Here is a 22913-nt window from a genome sequence, read left to right as displayed (position 1 = left end):
CTCTGAGGCTCCTCCGGCAGGGAGCAAGAGACACCAAGATGGGCCCCCTGCACCCGGCAGCAAGGATCGAGGCCAACCCTCAGCCGGCGCTGTGTCACAGTCCGACTAGCAGGCTGTCGGGACGGGGCGAAGTGGCTGCGTCAGGCCCGGCCCGAACCCGAATCCCCGGTCTCAATTACAGGGCGCCGCCAGCGAGCCGCCGGCCCACTCCCGAATGCACACCTTAGGGAGCAGCAATGAGGCCGTCGGAGCAAGAGCGGGCAGCAACCGCCGCCGGCGCCGCCCAGGAGCTACAGGCAGCGGCCGTCGCAGTCGCAGCCGGAAGGGTCCCCTCAGCCGCCGCAGCGAGCCACGCAAGTCCCCGGCCTCACCGGCCCAGCCACGCGGCAGGCCTCCAAGCAGACAGGGACCAAACTCCCCTCAGGCAAGGCCACGGAGGTCCGTGGGCAGCTCCATATGTTCCCCACCGGCACTAGAGCGGAAAACACAGGGCGGGCTCGTCTATGCAGGTCCCGGAGGGGTGCTGGACAACGCTAAAGCAGGTGCGGCGTCGGAGGGACTGGAAGTACGTCCTACATGATCGCCATCTTGGACACGCCGCAAGTTTTTCCATTTTGACAGGTGTCCAATAAACCTGGTGTACAATTTTTTTGTTGCACCAAATCAGTCTGTAGATTGGCATTAACTTTCAATACCTTTTGTATAAAAAAAAAAACCTAAGAAATATGCACCTAAGCATACTTTGCGATCAGTTGGTACACATGGGCCGTTTGACAAAATGTTTGTAAAAAATGGTAAGGACACGACTTTGGAATACACAGTGCTCAAATATAGAACACAATTCCTTTAGAACGTTGAGGTCACCCAAAAGTCTGAATTTCTGTAAAAGCTGGATCCCATGTACACCACTGTTAGTCTTTTTCAATCCAAGAAACTCACTTTGTTTGTGAACGGTGCAAGTGGTGGGCACAAAGTTCTCTATCATCTTAATAAGATTAGGCTGCCCGGAGCACTGTCTGCATAACAGGTGACAGGAGTGAGCAGTGATTGAGCAAATACTCTCATCAGATCTAATGATGACTGCCATGAATGGAAGCTACACTCCGCTGCTGGTGAACTACCGTGTTGTATTTCTTTCCTTTGTTGGACATTTTCTCATTTATTCACATGGTTTTGATTTTCTGATACTTCTTAAATGTAAATGTACGAGTTATTTCAATCTTATCATAATTTCCAAAATTGCATTAATCATACATTGTATTTTACATCATACAAATATTATTGACATTTGTCGGCGATTGTTGTAATGGTATCGCCAAAGTTTCATTCCCGGAAATGAAACTTTGGCGATACGCGTTGTACACAGTGCATTAAAGATTCCCGATAGATTACGAACGACCCGCATATTTTAAGACACGAGAAAGGCAGCAGTCAGAGTGATTTTTTACAAGAGGAGTCACGGAATAGAAATAAAGGCCCCTGAAGAAGGGACAACGAAATGCATCGGGCCAACCATTACAACAATCGCCGACAAATGTCAATAATATTTGTATGATGTAAAATACAATGTATGATTAATGCAATTTTGGAAATTATAATAAGATTGAAATAACTCATAAATTTACATTTAAGAAGTATCAGAAAATCAAAACCATGTGAATAAATGAGAAAATGTCATGATAACAATCCTTAAAAATGGTATAAAGTTTGTTCACAACAGGAATAGTAGTTAAAAACGTAGCATTGCAGTGCGTTCGGTAGAGTTATGATATTTTATCACTAACCATACCTCATGAAATTATCTTTAACTTAGGGAAAGGCAGCCCTATGTTACCAAACAGCACGCCAAAGTAGAAGAATTCAATATAAACAGTGACAAAAAGTGTACAGCAACAATAAAGGAGTGCCAGTGGCCACAATTTATCTTCTTTAACTAATCAGTACCATGTTGAGGATTCCAGCTGAGAGAGCCCCAAAGGTAATTTGCAACTTGTTACCCACACCAGACCCACACTTTGCCGGCTAACATTATTCATCCTCCTCTCTCCTCACACATATACCCTTTTCTCCCAGTCAAATGGATCTCCCAAAGTACTCCCAACAAAAGAATGTCCCAGAGTTTAGCAGCTGATGGATTTAGGCCCAGATCTCTGTATTAGGGTGAATGTATGACATTAATCTTCATTCTGTCCATCAACTGTTGTTTTTGCATTTGTCACCCCGAGTGGGACGGGTATGTTCAGACTTGAGTCCTGTGCTCTCCATGCCACAGGAATGAAGCTATCCTGGCTGATGAGGGCTGAAAGCCAGAAACCAGTCCTAGGATGCTTGTTTCCAGTCCAGGGAGGACCTGGCTTGGCAGTTGGGGCTGGACTGTTCCATGGGGCACGACTGTTCCATGGGGCACAGGGTCAAGACTGATTTGCATATGGCTGGGTTCAAACTGGAATGGCATGGTGAGCAAAAAAACGATGGATTTAGGCCCAGATCTGTGTACTGGGGTGAATGTATGACATTGTTCTGCATTCTGTCCATCAACTGTTGTTTTTGAATTTGTCACCCCAAGTGGGACGGGTATGCTCAGACGTGAGTCCTGTGCTCTCCATGCTACTGGAATCAAGCTATCCTGGCTGATGAGTGCTGAAAGCCTGAAACTGGTCCTAGGATGCTTGTTTCCAGTCCAGGGAGGACCTTGCTTGGCAGTTCGGGCTGGACTGTTCCCATGGGGCACAGGGTCAAGACTGATTTGCATATGGCTGGGTTCAAACAGGAATGGCATGATGAGCAAAAAAAACGATGGATTTTAGCCCAGATCTCTGTACTGGGGTGAATGTATGACCGTGTTCTGCATTCTATCCATCACCTGTTGTTTTTGCAAGGGAAAGGGAGCCATCATTCAGGTCAGCCTGGTTCTGCTCAATGTCAGAGGACCATGGACTTTTGACGTGGTAGGTATTATGGAGGTTGAATGTGTTCGTTGCGAATCAGTAGTGGAATAGCATGTTCATAAACTGTGTTTGTGACTGTAAAATATTGGGATGTGCCAGGTCAACCAGACGGATCACGAGGGGGACATTCGTCTTGAGATAAAGCATGAGGCAAGCAGGTTGTCACTCAGGTCTCTTGCCTTTGCTGGTCTTTGCAGGTTCTGGCGAACTGAGCAGCTTGTAGTGGATCTCTGAAAATGTGAGTCTTTTCATTGTATCTCGCTGGGTAGAGTCTCATTGGTTACTGGATGGTGTGGGTGATCCCCAGCTGTTGGAGTTGCTCTTTAGCCAAGGTGTAAGGTCGGCAAGCCTCCTGTTCTGTGAGTATGAAGTCATGATAGATTGAGATGGCGTTCTCCTAATACTGCTGGCCTGCTAAGTCCCGCACTATCTTCAGAATTAGATCTCTATCCTGAAAGTTCATGAGATGGACAATAATGGCCCCTAGCTGGCAATGAGCAGTGCGCTAGTTCCACCACAGATAGCTTTGAATAACATTCAGCCCGAAGAGTGTTGTCAACAAATCCTATTCAAATGACTACATTTTTTCTGTCTTTTGATTCCGCCACACCAAGTATGCAGACGTTGTTGCAGCAAGACCTGGCCCCTAAGTCCTCCTTTTTGGCCTTGATGAGGGAAAGCACTTTGTCCATTTTGAGGAGTTTATTGCTGTATTTATGGGCGTTATCTTCCACAGTGTATATCTTCAGCCTCAGACAGGTGGTTGTCATGTTTGTCTAGCCTGGTGGCCAGCTTGTTTATGCAGAGATTTAGGGTGTCCATTTTCTTATCAATGGAGGTGAGGCTTGCTTGCAGAGATTGATTTCTAAGAGACTTCATATCCACATCATCATTACTGTCCTGGGGTTCCCCTGTCCCAATGGACCCAGCGTTTTGTAACATTTGCTTGCTTGCCTATCTGAGGGATTCAAACGAGACCCTGGACTGCTTTGGGTCTGCTGATTTGAACATGGTTGGTTAGGGTATTGGCAGAGTGGTGCAACTAATGAGAACCTGGGAGGTGCTCTGTGTAGTTTCAGACCTGTAGTTTTAGTGTGGCCAAATATATATGTGTGGACCTGCCTCTCCACCCGGGGGTGTGCAAGCAGTCCAGAGCCTGTTCCCCTCAGTGATTGGGATGGTCCCACTCACTGGACAGTAAAAGCTGCCTGCTTCTCTCCTCCCCAGACCAATTTGTGGTCCCTTCCTCTATATTAGTGCCCCTTTATACTGCGATTGTGGTACAAGGTGCTTCCCCGGCACGTAGCTACGGGGCACACTGAGTTGGCAATCTCTGTGTATCCCTCCCTGTCTATCGTATGCGGTGTAGGCCTCTTCTTACTCTTGCTACGGGGGTGCGGTCCGACTCCAGCTGTCCATGCGTTTGGCCCGAGCCACTCCCAGCGCACATGTAGTACGGCGTTCGGGTCTGGAGCCTGGGGGTGTGTCACGCCTACGCAGAATGTACTTAGAGTGCCCCCCTTGAGCATGCTTCAGTGGCTGGCCATCCACTCTACACATTACTTCCTACAGGCATTGACTGATGGTCAAAGCAAACACAAGGAGATGATGGACAGAGTAATTAAACTTTTCAGACACTCGCCCCCAGTCACAGATCTGGGTTGAATCCATCATCTTTCTTTAGCTCACTCCACCACCCCAGTTTGGACCCATCCATATACAAATCAGTCTTGACCCTGTGCCTCATGGGAACAGTCCAGCCCGAACTACTAGGCCAGGCCAGGCCAGGCCAGGTCCTGCCTGTACCAGAAACAAGCATCCTGGGACCTGTTTCAGGGTAACACCCCTTATCAGCCAGGCTAGCTTGAATCCAGTGGCAAAGTGAGCAAGGGACTCACGTCTGGGCATACCCTGCCTACTTAGGGCGTACAAAGCAAACATAAGGAGATGATGGATGGAGTGCTGAAACTTTTCAGACACTCAACCCCAGTCACAGATCTAGGTTGAATTTTTCATCGTTCTTTAGCTCACTTTGCCACCGCTGTTTGGATCCAGCCATACGCATTCGGGCTTGGAGCCTGGGGCCTACGCGAAATGCACTCCGAGTGCCCCCCTTAAGCAGGCTTCAGTGGCTGGCCCTCTATACTCTCCATGTTACTTCCTACAGGCATTGACTGATGGTCGGCATCTTGCCAGCAAGCAGCAACGGTTGCATCTCTACTCTGCCGTGGCATCCAGAGCAGAACCTGGCGATGTTGCACGGCTAGGTGTAGAGGGAAGGCTGGCTTCTACTTCTCAGCATCTCTATTGTTTCCCACCATGGGAATAGCCATTATTTGGACCTGGGTCCGCAGAGCTTTAAGCCTAGGTGGCCATCTTGAACACCAGCTAAGCTCCGCCCCTGCAAAACTAAGTTCTTGAAAGCAACTTTTCATCTTTGCTTTTTTTCTTGGACTTTTTTTACTTTATGCACAAGTACACTGAACTCTGAGCACTTGGAGCGCTCCGAGCACGAAGACACATGGCAAATTAATAAGAGGATAATCCCTTAACATCCCTTCCAGGAGGACTGGACAGGAGGATGAATGCTCCCCTTATATCTTTGGTCTCCAAGATACTCCTCAGAGCTGTTGTTTGATGCACTTATTAGCAGCAGTAGGGCTATATAGCCTTATTAATATGCAGATTCACACTTGGGTCACATTTGTTTACTGGAAAGAGTTGCCTTCGCCTGCAGGTATTGAAGCCTCAGGTATGACGCATTATTACAATTGAACCAAAGGATTAAATAAAGCTGGGGCAAGGAAGGGGAACAGAAGGGCATTCGTCACATGATGTATGAAACTTTATTTTTTAATTTGTTTTTTATTCTTCACATGTGAACGTAGGACTGACGTGCTGTAAAAAAAATATATATATATATATACATTGTTTTTTTATATTTCTTTTTATTAAAATTTAAAAAACATGAACAATAAACATTAAAGAAATAAGGCAATACAATCATTACAAATGGTGAAGCGTCCTGTGAGGAAGGAAAGCATACAACAGTGGTACAATCAATGATACAGGATGGGGGAAAGGAAGGGGGAGTTGAAAGTCAGGAGGCATTTTAGCTGAAACAGTAGTAGGAATGTCGGGTCAGGGGGAAGGTGGAGTGGTCTCGACGTGTGGGAAGGGAGGTGTACATATTTCACCTCGATAGGAGTTCCACTGGCTCCAGATTTTCCCCCATTTTCGGGGCCTGCCGCGTGCCACGTATGTTGTCTTCTCTCTAAACATACACCAGTCCATGTTTTCCTTCCATGCCAGAACAGTGGGCGGCCTCTGAGATCCCCACAATTGCGCAATGTCTTTCTTGGCAATCATATTCCCGAGGGTCACCCACTGAGTCTGAGCCACATCATAGCCAGTCGGTTCCCAAACATTCAACAAACATCTCCTAGCTTCAGGCAACAACGCAACACCCGTGACCTCTTCCATAACCGCATGCACTCGGTTCCAATAACGCACAACCGCCGGGCACTCCCAGAGTATATGGAGAAAAGTGCCCAATTGGCCGCATCCACGCCTACACAGCCCGTCCGAGGAATATCCCAAACTAATAAGGCGAGGACCAGTCACATAGATCCGGTGGAGGATTTTATGCTGCACAAACCGGAGACGAGCCGGAATTGCAACCTCCTTCGGCGAAGATACCGCCGACTGCCAGTCCTCATCATCAAACTCCAGACCATTGCCGGTCCAGGCCTCTCTAAGACAGTCTAAGAGGTCAACCCGATTATTTATCAACTTTTTATAGATCAGCGAAATTGTACTGTCAGGGACGTGCCCGTCCAATACCCGGTCTTCCAGTGGGGACGCCTCCGGGATAGTGGTACCCGACGGAAAAACCGAGGTCAGCGCATGGCGAATCTGGGCATAACGGAAAAACACCCGATCACTCAACTCGAATTCCACTTTCAACTCCTCAAACGTCTTGACCCTGTCCTTGACCCAGACGTCATTCACTCTGCATATACCAATCACTTCCCACCTATCAAAGCCTTTCGTCTTCCACAGGGCGCCAAGCCTCTCGGATGCGTACAGTGGAGTCGCTCGAGTCAATCTGTCCTTCCATCCCATTGCAGCGTTTGCACGATACCATGCTTGCACCGCTATCTTAGTTGGACCTGTGAGCATCTTCCCGGCAGATTTTGTATAGAGCAGCCTGTTGTAATCCCCGCCAGGCAACAGCAACTTGTCCATTACATACGCGGGGTTCGACGCAGGACCATACGTGCCATGATTGATTGCCCCCAACTGGGAGGCCCAAAAATAGCGCCTAATATCTGGGAGTGCGATTCCACCATCGTACCATGGGAGTGTCAGCTTGGCAAGGGCAATGCGGGATCGCCCGCCCCATATCAGTTGTCTCTGTAGACCTCCCACCTCTCGAAAGTAGCTCGCTGGGATAACGTCAAGTGTATTTTGTAACGCATATAAAAACCGGGGCAGCGACATCATCTTAAATAATGCTGCTCGTCCGAGGGGGGACAACGGAAGTTTGCGCCATGCCACGACATCAGTCCTTATGCGTTGAAGCGGAGGGAGCAAATTACGTTCATAGCGAACCACAGGATCTAGGGCAATAAAGACCCCCAGGTATTTAAATCCCGTCTGCACCACCTGTATGGGACAACCACGCGGCAAGGGAGGATATTCACCCAAAAGGACATATACACAAGACTTAGACCAGTTAATTACAAGGCCGGAATTCTTCCCGAAAGAATTTAAAACATCAAATAACACTATCAACGACTTCCGAGGTGAAGTGAGGTACAACAGGATATCATCCGCGTAAAGTGACACTCGATCCTCAAAGTCCGGGGTCCACCGAATACCTTTCATCGATGGCTCCCACCTCAGCCAGGCTGCCAAGGGTTCCAAGGTGAGGGCAAAAAGAAGCGGAGACAACGGACACCACTGGCGCGTACCCCTCCCGAGGGCAAACGGCCCAGAAACTCGACCATTCACGACCACCGGGGCCAATGGTTCCTCGTACAGCAATCTCACCCAGCCGATAAAAACCTGGCCAAAACCAAACTTCGCAAGGGCTGCCCAGAGGTACGGCCATTCTAGCGTATCGAACGCCATTGTGGCATCCAAGGAAGCCAATATGGCCGGCTCACGTAGTGACGCAGCCCTCGCAAGGACGCCATGTAAGTGCCGCAGATTCAATGCCGTGTTACGGTGTGGAATGAAACCGGATTGATCTGGGTGAGTAAGGTCACCAATTATAGTTATCAAGCGGTTTGCGAGCACCTTCGCGAGGATCTTGGGCTCAGCGTTTAAGAGCGAAATAGGTCTGTACGATACACATCGATCTCGTGGTTTCCCCTCCTTATGAATCACGACATTAGATGCAAGTCGCTGATCAGAAGGGAGGGAGCCCACATCTAACGACTCCAAAAACATTGACCGAAGATACGGTGCTATTCTATCAGGGCACAGTTTGTAGAGCTCAATGGGAAGTCCATTAGGGCCCATGGCCTTTCCAGATCGCACGGAGCTAATAGCAGTTGCCACCTCCTCGACGGAAAGCGTCGCGTCCATCGAGTCCCTGTCTAAATCCGACAAGCGGGGCAGTGTAATGTCTCTTAACAGCAGATGCGAGTCCTGCTCTGGCCTGTCGGATATAGGGGAATATACAGTTTGGAAGTGTTCCGCAAAACACTCCACGATCTCATCAGGGTCAGTCACTCGCACTCCATCCACTCTCTCAATCAAAGGAACCACACGACTTGCCCTCTCATTCTTATCTAGCCAGGCAATCAACTTTCCCGCCTTATCTCCCACATCATACAAAGTCCTTGCTGCTCTCTACTCATCACTTTGGCGGCCTCCATTACCAGTGCCCTATAGTCGAGTTGCTTGAGACTAAGGAGGTGGAGCTTGTTATGAGTGACACCAAATTCCAATTCCCCTTCCAAATCAGTTATTTCGGTCTCAAGTCGGGTCACTGCCTCGTATTTACGTTTCTTAGCGCCATTAATTAGTAATAGCGCCTGGCCACGGATAACAGTCTTGAAGGCTTCCCACAGAGAAATAGAAGATGACACAGACCCCACATTTTCCGTGAAGTATCGATCGAGTGATTTGACCAATTCCGCACGGGTCTGAGGGTCGCGGAGATACCAAGGGTTAATCGGGGCTACCCGGCCCTCAGTACCCTGCCTTGCTTCCATCACAAGCCATAGTGGGGAGTGGTCCGAAATACCCCTAGCCAAATGCCTAATCTCCCTGACAGAAGAGGCCTGTGTCGCGGGCATCAGAATGTAATCGAGTCTCGGGAGACTACCATGTGCACCAGAGTGAAACGTGTATTGTAATTGCCCCGGGTGAAGAAGCCTCCAGCAATCTATTAATCCCAACGTATCCAAAAAGTCACCCAGCCAGGACTGTGATCTTACGAGTTCCCTGGGGGGGTAGCGATTGTCACCTCCGGAGACAACCGAGTTGAAATTACCACCCACCACCAGGACGCCCTCCGGAAGCCCCAAAATCACTCTCCCCAAGTCGGCAAAGGTCGTAGTCTGAAGGCCAGGCGGGACATAGACAGAAAGTAGATTGATAGTCTTCCCCTCCCATCGTCCAGTAATGGTGGTATATCGCCCCCTATCATCGAGGATGATATAATCTACCTCCAGAGGGAGGGAACCCCTGACCAGTATGCCCGCCCCCTAGAGCCAGTAATGAATCCGGAATGTGCCAGAAGACGGTAGCCCCGCCGATTCATAGCATGGCATGTGTTCCCTATCAGGTGTGTCTCCTGCAATAGTACAACATTGGGGGAGAGGTGTCTCAATAGTTGTAACACCACACCCCTTTTTATCCTATCCCCCAACCCATTAACATTCCAGCACAGTAATTTCAATCCCCTACCCCCCATCCCAGGAATAATTGCTGCATCCACCCCACAGCGTATGCGACATCCAAATCCAGAAGTCAATCAATACATTGCCTTGAAATAAACAAAACACCAACAACGTCCCCCCCACCCCCAACAAACACCCAAAACCTGACCCACCACCCTGCACCCCTGCGTTAGACTCAAAAGCCACCCCAACTTGCAGTGTGCCTCTCGCCCTAACATGTAACTAATCTACGAAAAGAAACCCCGCCGGAGGAAGAGACCCACCCCCCCGCCACCCCGGGGTGATCATCTCTATAAAACCAGTTTAAGAGTCAGCAAACCACAGCTGGAAGGTCTGTATGTAATCCAGAAAACCGGGTCCGTTTCTCATTCCTGCTCCATCGGGCCACCTTCAGCTCCGCCAGAATGTTCAGAGTGTTCCTGCTGCCTGGGCAGCGTGTTGAGCCAGTCACTAGCGGCCTCGGGGTAATCAAAGAAAAACGTCCGATCTCCATATTCCACACACAGCCGAGCTGGAAAGAGCATTGCGTATTTCATGTCCCTGTCTCTCAATCGTCTCTTCACCCCCTGGAACCCCATCCTTTGCTTCTGCACGAGCTAGGTGAAGTCCGGGTAGAAGCTCACCGTGGTATTTTCAAATTTCGTGGGGCCACCCAACCGCGACGCCTGCAGTATAGCGTCTCTATCACGAAAGTTGAAGATCCTGGCGATTATGGGTCGCGGGGTAGCACCCAGCTTAGGCTTTCCTCCCGGCACCCTGTGAGCACGTTCCACGGCAAAGAAGTTGCTCAAGCCTTTAGGTGCAAGATGATTCACGATGAGGTCCTCAACGAGGAGATCCACATTGGGGCTTTCTTGTTTTTCAGGGACCCCAACAATACGAACGTTGTTTCGCCTTGCTCGACTGTCAAAATCCTCCAGTCGGCGAGAAAAGAAATCGTTGGAGGACCGTAGATTGCCGGCCTCCGTTTGTAGATCGGAGACATCAGTCGTGAGGCTGGAGGTCGTCAAATCCAGAGATTTAACTTTTTCGTTGGTCTTAGCTAAATCTGCCCTGATCAGGTTGACATCGATTGCCACAGTGTCAAGTTTTTGGGCCAGAGTCTCATGTTGTTGGCCAATAGAGGTCTTCATGCTGGCAATGGCCCCCATGACATCACGTAAGGTCAAATCGTCCCCCGCCATCGAGTCATCTCCCGCATCTCCCAGGGACTTACTCACACCACTGGGGGATCCCCTAGGATGAGTGTATCGGTCCATAACATACGATTGTACGGTACCCCCACGGTGGACGGACTTGGTCTTTCGCTTCTCGACCTCCGGTTTGCCGGCCATCTTGGAAGCTGCGCCCCCAAGGGTTCCTCGAGACCTGGTGAAAATGGCTTCGTTCAGTTCACCCAAAGGAGTCCGCTAGAGGAACAGGTTACAACTTGCCATACGACGACCAGTGACATTCGATCACTTTACTGGATCGAAGTTGCGTAGTTGATTACGCCATGGGTAGCAGGAGCGAGACCGAGGCGGTAGAGGGTCCAAGGCCAAAAGCGAAACCGAAAGCTAAGACCTGGGTAGAGAGCAGGATCAGGCAGGCCGATGTTGTTCAATTACTGCCCCGGCAGGCCATTGACTCGAGCCCGGGGCAGTTCCGTGGAGCAGGCCACAAAAGTTCAGAGTATCATAAGATCGGTTCCCGGAGTCCAAATCGATTTCTGAAAACAGCCATTATATCAGCTGGGTTGCATCTTCAATGACCCGTCGTCATAACCAGGATAGTATTCAGGATAAGTGCAGGAGGTGGCGAAGGTCCGGGAGCCCTGTGCTCACGCGGCCATCACGGTTGCGCGCGAAGCTCCTCCCCCTATATATACATTGTTGGTGTCTTACAAACTCCCCATAAAGGCAAATTCCCTATAATTGCTGGTAACTATAACACCTTTTCTGCTGTTCCCACATTTCTTTTCCCCTGTATACACTGATTCTAAGTGGTCTTTCCAATGTGCAACTATCTTCTACTGCACCTCTGTTACTATTAGTTTAAGATCGATATAATTGGAAGTTCTGTCAGATTTGTGTTGCTTTTACACAGCTCATTTCCACTTATCATTACTGCTACAAATGGCAGAATCAGTGGCACCGTTAGAGCAAACAGAGCCAGTTTAATTATCTTTTTCAGGTAGAGTTTTCAGCTTCACAAAACCAACAAACTAGAAGTTTTGTAATTAGCAGGTCATTTGCATGTACTTTTTCTCTAATTTATACTACAGTGCTACATTTGAGACCGATGTTTAATTCTGACTGAAGTAGCCAGTATCTGGCATTGACCTGTTCAACCTGCAAGGCAAAGTTCTATATGCTTTGCCATACTCCAGCGAATTTCTACAACAGTGGGACTTATACATTTAACAAACACTTCACAAAAGTGCTAGTACTAGCCCTGCTTGTCCACACACATCTTGGTTAAAGATTTCAAAATCTGTAGCCATCAAACCAAATCAATTGGTGCCTTTTTGTCACAGATACTTGGGTAGCCATTTGAGATACTGTTTGGGTTACTCGGAGATTGAGCATGGAAATTGAGAGTTTTTTCCTTGTGAATGCAATGGAATCCATCATAGTTGAAACTTGATGGATGAGAAGTGATCTTCCATTGATCAGGCAATGCGTCTGTTTGAGGATTGATTCCTTATTAAGTCCAAGCTTCTTACTTCAATTATTATGGAGCATTCCCATATCTTAAGGCTTATAGCATTGAAGAAGACAGACTTAAGAGTGTTTTAAAGTCAATCATATGAAATAATATATCTGTATTTACTGAAAAGGGATTCTACCACATTGCCATGTGCAAGTAGAATGATTCAGCATCAGACCTGCCTGTCCCACTTGTCAAGGGATTCCAAAATTTACTAGGAAGGGGCAGAAGAGAGCCGATAACAAGATGTATGCCCATTGCCAAAGTCTATGCCACACAAACATGACAGTACTCTTCTGTTGATGTTAAATTTGTTGTGAGGTCAATCATTCTCTTTGGTGAGATCTTTTGGGGGGGGTCAAACATTCTCTGGCGTCCCCTCCAACAGGGCTGGTATGAGACAGTAATCTCACACCAGCCATGATATCGCCAACTGACATTATGGGCAGGGCATTTTCATCTTCAGTTCTTTGATAAGATTTGCTGGTGGAACTTGTTTATTCTGTCTGGGACATGTGACAGTATCTGACATCACATGAACATATTTGTTGAAGCCATCTCGGGTGCAGTCAAACTTGTGTATCCACCTAGCACTAGTGCAGTGGACTGATGCAATATTGTAAGACTCTAAGGTCCTCATTTACTGAAGTATTTAGCATTGCACATTCAGGCCTTTAAATTGGTAAGTAAATTGACACTATCTTTTGCCTTTTGTCAGTCCTTGCGGAAATGTTTAGTAAATGAGGGCCCAAATCTAGAGCAAGCTTGAACTATATTCGTACAGTGATACAACTTCTCCATTAAAGTTGCCTGAACAATCCTGTGGTTTTTTGTTTTAGATGTTAATGTGGCTTTCCAGTTGGCTGCACATAAAGTCTTACTGGATGATGATAATCTTCTTCCTCTCTTGAAAATGACAATTGATTACCATGGAAAAGAGCCCAAAGGTATGATTACCATGCTTTACCCTGAATCCATATCTTTTCTTTCTCTTTAACTTTACTGAGCTTTCTTGCTGCATATATGTATTCACCAGATGTTGTCAGTATTTCAGCCATTGGCACAGCAAATAGTACTTGCATGATTTTTTCTAATTGCAAAAGAAAACTTTATGTGAAGTTTCAAGTGCTAATCAGTCAATGAATGGGCAATATACCACCATTTCTTCCTATTAGGCCAGGAATTGTAATGGTCTTTGACCAGTTATTCCTACCAAAGGAAAAGAATCCTATGTAATATTTCTGAAGGCGGCAGTCAGAATGCTAATACATATTGTTCCCTGTGGAAGAACAGTCGGGTCAAAGCACAGTTCTTGTAATTGAACTGAGTAGATTCACCCATACCGGTATGAGAGATTGTCAGATCCTTCACTGTGCAGTCACAGTGAGTGCCAAATCGGGTGCCTCATTAATATTAATGGAGTGGACATCGGCGTGTGACTTACTGTGGACAGTTGGGAATGCTGGAATTGAGGCCAGCATGGGATAGAAGGCTCGATCCCAGCATTCACTTTCACAATATGATGGCTTTGTCATCATTTCCCTCTAAAGAGATGGGGGCCACCATGAATACTAAACTTTGTCTGCCTTTCTAGATGTCTCCAGCCTTACATTAAATGCTTTGTGACCACAAAAACTGTTGCAAAGCATTTGTGCATACCATTGCAAGTTGAAATTGAGGAGAAACGTTCCCTGGTCACCCATTTTCCTTGCGACTTGCTGGGAATCATTGTGTGCATTGTGATTTGTTTTTGCAAATACGGATCACAGAGCACATTTATGCTCTGAACTGGGAATTAGATGCAAAGCCGATTGCACTGGCTCTATGAATACCATGTGTTTTATGCAACAGGCACAGTCTGTGCATATTGCATTTTTACAGTGAAACAAAGTTCTTTAAAATATCATTTTTGTCTTTTTGCTGTTCGACAGATTCATCTCAAGCACGGGAAGGTCCTTCAAGAGAGCCTTCACCCCGTGAACCTCCCTCCTCTGGATGGGCAGCTCTCGGACTCACCTATAAAGTGCAGTGGCCTCTGCATATTCTCTTTACTCCAGCAGTGCTGGAAAAGTGAGTATCTGCAGAATTCGTTTTCTGTTATTTCTTGAGATAAGGCTTGAATGACTGTGTCAAGAGGCATTATATTTTTAATTAAAAAAAACAGGTGAGCCTTCCAGCTAATTTTCAATGAATCAGTTTAGATATGTACTTAAACAGGAGCACTACATATCACAGTCTCTGCCTCAGGTCTTGCCTTTCCACAAGAAGCTGAAGACCTGGCTCTTTGAATTGTGCCCCCCACCCCAGGCAAGGCTAGAATTTCACCTGTGCAGTGCCATGATACCCTCCTGGGTGATAGTGCACTTTATACATACACATAACAACATATGCATATTGCTGTGAAAGTGATTCTGTGGCAATATTCTCTTGTGTTCCTCTAGTATTTCTTCAAAATTTAAATCTGTCGTATCCCTCTTTAAAAGAACCCACTCGTTTTGTTTCTTGATTTAACCCTTTTCAGCTATCTTTATACTCTTTTTGTGTTGCTTCTTATTTTGAGGGAGTTATTTTATGTTATCTGAGATTTGTATTGTGTGCAACCGCTAATATTGTGGCATCATGGCGCTCAAACTGTCCATAAAGATTACTGGTGTACCTGCATGGTTGATTGCAGAAGTGTATGGTTATAGTATGATCTGTGTATAAATAGGTGAGTGAACTCTATCAGATCTTGAAATGTGGCCTGGTCATGTAGTAGACATGGCAGAACTGGAACAAATGCTTATCTTTAAAGAATATGTGAAAGGGAGAGACATAGATCACACTTCATGCAGCTTTATCGTTTGTTACATTTGTTGACTTTTGCTTGGAAGATGTAGTATCTTGGTTTTCATTGGTTTCATGATTGGTTTCATGATTGACAAATGTCATCTAGGAGTTGTTTAGAGGTTACTTTGAGCGTGAAATTTTAAAGAGCCATGTTTTTACAGCTTTCTGGAAAGCGAGATGGTACTGTGGATCTCTGGATCTCTGGGTCTGTTATCTGGTTGAACATGGCTTTCCGGAAAGCGAGATGGTACTCTGGTTTCCTCGGTCTGTTATCTGGTTGAAGATGGCTTTCCGAAGCTTACTGGTTTGGACAGAGAAAGAATCCGCAGAGCTTTGTTTTTTCTAAACGTGGCAGTTTTAGTTGTAGGAGAGTGTTGGATTCGAGGCTTTGCCTTTGGCGGTAGGTCTCACATTTTTCCATACAGTGCTGGATCTTTAATGAAGCCTACAAAAAATTGGTAGGTGGTATGCATGAAATAATCTCAGCAGCTGGCAATTGCTCCAGTCCATCTCCCAGTCCATTGGTATTTCGCACACCATGCCAACTCAATTTGGTCCTAGTCATAGGCAAATCTGTCTTCTCCCTGCTCCAGTAGGAACAGTCCAGCCCAGGACATAAACAACCCAAGACTGATTTTGTCCCCATTGGTTCTTTTCAGTTAGATGCAATCCGTGGTACCCACATCAGCAAGTGACCCACATCTGGGCATACCCTTCACACTTAGTGCATTGCACTGAAGCATACAAAAAAAAGATAAAGGTGGAATGCTTAAATGAATCTCAGCCACTGGTAATTACTGATGCTGCATCCCAGTCTGTCGTTATCGGGCTGGACTGTTCCTATTACAGCGGGACCGATTCTGATTTGCTGTGGGTGGGTCTAATCTGAATTAGCATGGTGTGCAAAATAACAATGGGTTAGAATGCTGCCCGAGCAATTGCCAGTGGTTAGACGTATTCCAAGCATCCTACCATGACCATTTATGGAGTTGATGTAGCTCTCTAAATGCCCAAGGGTATGCGCAGACATGGGTCTCTTGCTCACTGCACAACTGAAACCATGCTAGACCTGCCTGAAATCTGTCTTAGGTTGCTTGTGTCCGGTTCAGGAAGTACCTGACTTGGCAGTTCGGGCTGGACTGTTCCCATGAGGAGCAGGGTGAAGACTGATTTGCATATGGCTGGGTCCAAACTGAGGTTTTAACTTCCATTTATTTAAGATACTTTTGTGATACAAAAGAACGATGTTGCAACCCGAGCATTTGCCAGTGGTTAGGCTTATTTCAAGTAGCCTCCCATCACACTTCTTGTGTTTCATGTACCTCCCTAAATAGCATGGGTATGCCCAGACGTAGGTCCCATGCTCACTGTATCACTGGAGACAAGCTGTACCTGGATGATGAGCCCATAACTAGGGTGAAACCGGACGTGGGTTGCTTGTGGCTTGATTTAGGGAGGACATGGCAGTTGGGGCTGAACTATTCCCATGAGGAGCATGGTCAAGACTGATTTGCATATGGCTGGGTCCAAATTGAGGTGGCGTGGTGAGCAAAAGAGCGATGGGTTGGAGTGCTACTTTGAGTGATTCCCAGTGGTTAGATTTATTGCAAGCAGTCTCCCATCACCTTTTGTGTGTTTCATGTACTGCCATAGTGGCATGAGAATACCCAGACGGGGTCCTATGCTTACTGTGTCACTGAAAATAATCTGTACCTGGCTGATGAGCCCAGAACTAGGGCAAAACCAGTCCTGGGTTGCTCGTGTTCCGGTTCTGGGAGGACCTGATTTGGCAGGTCGGGCTGGACTTGACTGTTTCCGTAAGGGCAGGACAAAGACTGATTTGCATATGGCGGGTCAGTCAGAGGTGGCAATGTGTGCAAAAGAATGATGGGTTGAAATCCTACCCCCAGAGATTGCCGGTGGTTGAACTTAGTGCAATCAACCTCACATCACTTTTTATATCTTTGCTTAATCTGTTACATGCAGTGCTTAGAAAGCGATCTTGCAAGACAGTGGAAGCGCAAGATTTTAAGGACAGTTGTGATCTAGTGTAAGAATAGTCTGTCTCCTGAATTTTGGCCCAGGTGTACTTGGCTAGACTTTTCTGGTCTCTGTGAAGTAAAGTTAATTCACATAGTCCAGGTGAGAGAGCACATGCGCTGCTGTAACTTGCACTCTGTATGGGAAACCTAGGTATTTAAAAAATAATCTTAAGATTCTGAGCCTAAATGTTGAGGATTAAGTCAACTGTCTGTTTACGTTTCCAGAGTAAAGTCTCCATTGAGAATGATTCCAGTGCTTTTTGTTGCGTTTGACTCTTGTGGCATGTCCTAGGTCTGTTGACCAGGCATGTATAACTTGCTGGTGGCCAGTTTCCACATTTAAAGATTTTAGCTTTCAATCTGATCTAGTTTATTTAAGATACTTCATTTGTAAAACATTACAATAACATTATAAGGACATAACAAGGACATTTGCCCTAAGCAGTAGAAATATCAAATGATACTATTTAGTCTTATAAATACTTTGCAGAGCAGACATTTATAATTTTACATTTAACAAAAATTGTACGAAAAGGTCTACTTCGCTGAGGTAAAACAAAAAACAAATCAAGTAAAATATGACCTATATTTACCTTTATGTTTAGCTTCCAAATATATCACATTGCACGAATCCCTGAGGATAAGATTGGTAAGTTTCAAATAGGTTTTATACTCCGCTGCACCTGTAAAACCTTGCTTAGCAATCTTGTATCGGGCAATTCCAGGAAGTATAGAAATTACTTTTGCAAATGTAACTAACCCATTGTTGGTGAACCAGAAATTATAACCACCAATTATTGAGTACCAATACTGGATGATAAAACAAAATTTGACCTATGTTACATTGTCTTCAGTATTGTTATAGAAAATGTCACTGTAAATTACATGAAAAAAAGAATTCCCTAAATGTCTATCTTCAAATTCTTCAGTTGTAAATTATACATTCTCTCTCCCTTAAATAATGCTTTCGAACAAAATGAGGATATAATAGGATGAGAAGAGGAGACTTGTAGGGGGCAAGAGAACTCTAAAAGCCAAGGTTTTGCTAAGAGCATCCAAGAAGTCATCCTTAATTGTAGTCTTGTAGCCTTAACAATGGAGCAAGAGGGGAAGCTTTAAGACCTTCTTAAGATTTGCACCCTCTAAATTATCAGAGTTTAGCAAGAGATCAAATGACAAAAGGGCTTGTACAGCTACCTTCTGTTTAAAAGACCTCTATGTCAATTGATCTGTTATTGTGTCAATCACATGTTTTCCACCGATAGCTTACAGCATAAGGCAGTGGGTCAGCCGTCTTCAACCATTGACTTACTTCACTTTGAATGACGACATTCTGTCCTTTCACAAGGAGCCCATCCACACACCAAGTAGTTCCCTTCAGTTCCAGGGGCTACTATGGCTATGTGTTCTGTTTGAGACCAACATAGCTTTGCTTTTAGATAGGGATTTTTTTTTTCAGATTAACAAGGGTCTAGCAGTTTCCCCAACCATAAGGTTTTGAAAAAACAAAACAAGCAGAGCCAGTCTAAACCTAAAGCTACACAAGAATTCTGTAATACTCTTAACGAGTATTTTCAGGAAAAGATTATGCTCATCAAGTCTAGTATCCCAGTTACTCTCCCGATAGCCCATGACTCCACTTATCTTTCTAATGAATTCATCTTTGACCACTTCCCTCTTCTGGATGTCTCACCCTTGCTTGCCCTGACGGCCAGGGTTAAGTCGGGCTCCCCTCGCGATTGTTGCCCTCCCCACATCCTAAAAGAGATAATCACTGCCTTCCCTCTGCCTATATTAGGTCTCCTTAACAGTTCCCTAACTTTAGGCGTGGTACCAAATTCATTCAATGAGGCAGTGGTGGTACCCCTGCAAAAAAAAAGCAGGTATGGAACCCACTATCTTGTCTAATTATAGACCAATTTCTTTGCTTCCTTACCTGGCCTAAGTTTTGGAAGCCCACGTCACCACCCATCTTTCTAGTTTCATTGAGCAGTCTGACTTTTTGGACCCCGCTCAAGCCGGATTCCGACCAGCCCACTCCACCGAAGCGGTCATAACAGCAGTTTTGGATTCCCTACGCCATAGCACAGACCTGGGCATCCCTCAGGCTCTGGTCCTGCTCGATTTATCGGCCGCATTTGACACGGTCAACCATGAAATCCTTCATGACCGTGTCAAACTAGCCGGCATATGCGGCCCTGTACATGACTGGATCAGATCCTTCCTTAGTGACCGCTCACAAGCTGTTGGTCTACCTCCCTTCTCCTCATCGAAACTTCACACCACTTGTGGGGTCCCCCAGGGTTCTTCCTTATCACCTATTTTGTTTAATATTTATATGCTTCCTTTGTTGCATTCATTAAAAAATTTCAAAGTCACTACTTTTAATTATACAGATGATCTGCAACTCACTTTCACCATTGATGACTCCCCAGAATCTGTTTGCCAATTTCAGTCCACCATGCTCTTCATAGGTCACTGGATGGACAGTAACCATCTCAAATTGAATCCTGAAAAAACAGAGCTGGTCCTCTTCGGGAAAAGCAAACTTCTTTGGGGGCCACATTATTGGCCCCCCAAACTTGGTCGGCCACCTACTCCGTCTAAATTGGTCAAAAGTCTAGGGGTACTTATCGATGATGAGCTCTCACTAAAGCCTCAGGTTAACGCAGTAGTGTCATCCTGCTTTTTTCAGCCTCCGAAAACAAAAAATATCAGTCGAATGCTTACTCAGTCCGCTTTGACCCAGGTTGTGATTGCACTGGTATTGTCACACTTAGACTATGCTAATGCCATCTACCTGGGCCTCCCTGTGGCTCTCAGTAAACGCCTCCAGTTGGCCCAAAATCAAGCAGCCAGACTTATCTATCGCCGCCCACGCTGGCAATCTGCCAGACCGCTGCTGAAGCAACTTCACTGGCTTCCTATTACACAGCGTACACTCTTTAAAACTGCCTTGATGACGTTTAAAGCTCTTCGTGCACGCAGTCCTAGGTTGATCCAGGAACTTTTGCCCAAGTACACTCCTCCTCGCAACCTGCGGTCCGCTTCTCAGATTCTTCTGAATGTCCCCCGTTTAAAATTCCAACGGAAGGGAGGACGCAGGTTTGCCACGCTTGCCACTAAACTGTGGATCTCCCTCACTTTGGAGATCCGCTCCTCTACCACTCTCCTTCAGTTCAGGCGGCAGCTTAAAACTTGGCTGTTTGTTCAGACGCTGGCCTAGTACTCCATTTCTCTTCCCTGGTGTCAGTTTCTAGACCTGTTGGTGAGCGCCATGAAACCCCTGGGTGAACGTGCGCTGTATAAATTCTGGATAAGATAAGATAAGAGCCAAAGTCAAAAGACTGTCAGCTAGCACCATACACATTGCCTTTGACAATGCTGAATATACAAGGATTTAGAATTTTATAGCATATCTACCTGTTGAAATGGACCTAATGTTTCAGAAATCACCTTATCCTTTTAAAAATAAGTCCCCTGTCCCTTTTGGTAGCATGTGTTGAGGTGTGAAGTTACAGCGGCACTGTCATTACCTAAGAGCTTTGATAAGAGCCTCTCCTATTATGCCAGGACTCACATTATTTATTTATTTAAGGTGTCTTATATCGCTGAAACGCGATCCATGAGGGTGTCAGAGCGATGTACATAAAAGCAAACAAGTCATACATGAACTGTATAGCAGGGTTTGGATTCTAACCAGGCACCGATTTTTCACCTTTCCACAGATGTACATGCAGTGGGTGGAGGTAGGCAGAAAGCTGTATTTCCAGAGTTGGAATACCCAGTGAGTCTGTGCACGACGTCATCCTTACATGTTTATGGGTGTTCAAAAACTCCTCCATAATCTCCTTCAATACTCGAAAGAGTTAAAAATGTACTCCTGACAAGGGAAGAAATACAACTTTTTTCCAAGTGGAATATTTGAGGGAAGGTGAATTGCAATCGCTCAAGAGTTTCTCATTAGCAAATGGAAGTGTATAGATTTGCGCACGCCAAAATTGAATTCACGGGTTTGCTACGAGGATGAGAATTTTCAGACCTAATTAAGTAAACTTTTGTGAATTCCTTAAAGTTGTAAATCTGCATGAATGCAAGTACATATACCTGCGGATGCACTTTTCTTTCTTTAAGATTTGAACCCCACATTTATTTTTATTTTGCCCTTTATGTTGCCCATAATGCTTTTAAATTGAGTCTCAATTATTAATCTTTTTTTTAATTTTATATTGGCATACATCAAACAATTTTTTCCATTGAAACCCTCGAAATTGTATCGGAGGTTGCACAATAGTTTAGCAACACATGGTCTTCAAGCTGAACATTTTTGTGCACATTCTATTTTGAAAGCAAGCAATCCCCAAACATGCTTTCAGACTTCTGCATATATATTTACACAGAAACATGGAACATTGTGGGAGCATTCTAAGTAGCCAAAAATCTTTACATTTCGTACCTTGTAGACATTTTTATACTGGAAACAGTGTCTGTAAAGCCGTCTAAATGCACAGCTCACTGCATTTACTTACGAAGGCTTAGTTTAAATTAATGAACCCTTTGTCTGAGTTTGAAAAACCTATTCATGTGGATATAATTCTTGCAGTTAGTTCCACACATTCTCTTTCACCAATCTGAACTGAACCTGGCAATGAAGGTATTTGTACTGCAGTAGGTTGGGTCTGTTTGTCCAGTTGAAAAAATAAACATATACCAGAATTTCGTTTTTTGATTGTTAATCACAAGCTTCTTAGTCCAGCAGTATTTTCCAACCAGATAAAGTTTACTTTTTAGGAAGCAGAGGTATAGTTCATGATTATCAAATTGTTGGCATAAAACAGTTGTAGTGTAGTTCCTATAATCCCAATTGCCTCTGCGCATTGGAATAATATATCCTGTAGTTTAGACGTAGGACTGAGGTCGACTAGGTCTCTACCGAATATATTAAACTTAATTGTGAGTGCCAGCTAGCTCAGAGGTCAATAGAAACTTTCTCGAATTCACAAGAAGGGATTATTTTCTGACAACCGCTTAAACATGACAACTTTGTTTCCCAAAAATAAGAAAGCAATCTCTAGAGTCGCGGAAACAATAGATAGCTATTTTACTCAGTCAATCGTGCATGCTTCGTTTAACCAGAGGTGCTGAGAAACAGAGAGACAGGCTTTTTCAATAAAAAGTATTTGTTGAACAGTCTTCTTTCTCAAGCATGAGAAATGTACTGCTACAATCGTAATACTGGTTATAAAGTACAATGCATATAATACGAAAAGTAATATAAAGTAGTACTGTAAAAGCATGGTATGGTTTCTAAGCCATATAAAAGAACATATAATACATAAAATACATACAGTGATAAAGATTGACTAAAAGTACTCAACTGGTGGTTCTAAAATACGCCTACCCCGGTGTACCTAACCTAAGTCTAGTACAAGGGAAGAAGTAAGTGAGGTGTAGCTTAAGTTTTAGTATTCTTTGCCAAGAATCAATTC

General features: G+C 45.3%; 1 protein-coding gene across 1 annotated transcript in view; it reads left to right on the top strand.

Annotated features, from left to right (window-relative positions):
- The window catches only part of TUBGCP4 (tubulin gamma complex component 4), a 380747-nt gene that overhangs the window by 189884 nt on the left and 167950 nt on the right, over positions 1-22913 (top strand). The window contains exons 12-13 of the mRNA XM_078683319.1: positions 13393-13500; positions 14485-14623. Coding sequence (XP_078539445.1) covers positions 13393-13500; positions 14485-14623 — 247 coding nt within the window. The remainder of the gene's footprint in view (positions 1-13392; positions 13501-14484; positions 14624-22913) is intronic.

This window comes from Lissotriton helveticus, chromosome 3_1 (assembly GCF_964261635.1).
Source record: "Lissotriton helveticus chromosome 3_1, aLisHel1.1, whole genome shotgun sequence".
Classification (NCBI taxonomy): domain Eukaryota; kingdom Metazoa; phylum Chordata; class Amphibia; order Caudata; family Salamandridae; genus Lissotriton; species Lissotriton helveticus.
The sequence above is the reverse complement of the archived record's forward strand: the minus strand, read 5'-3'. Positions and strand labels throughout refer to the sequence as shown.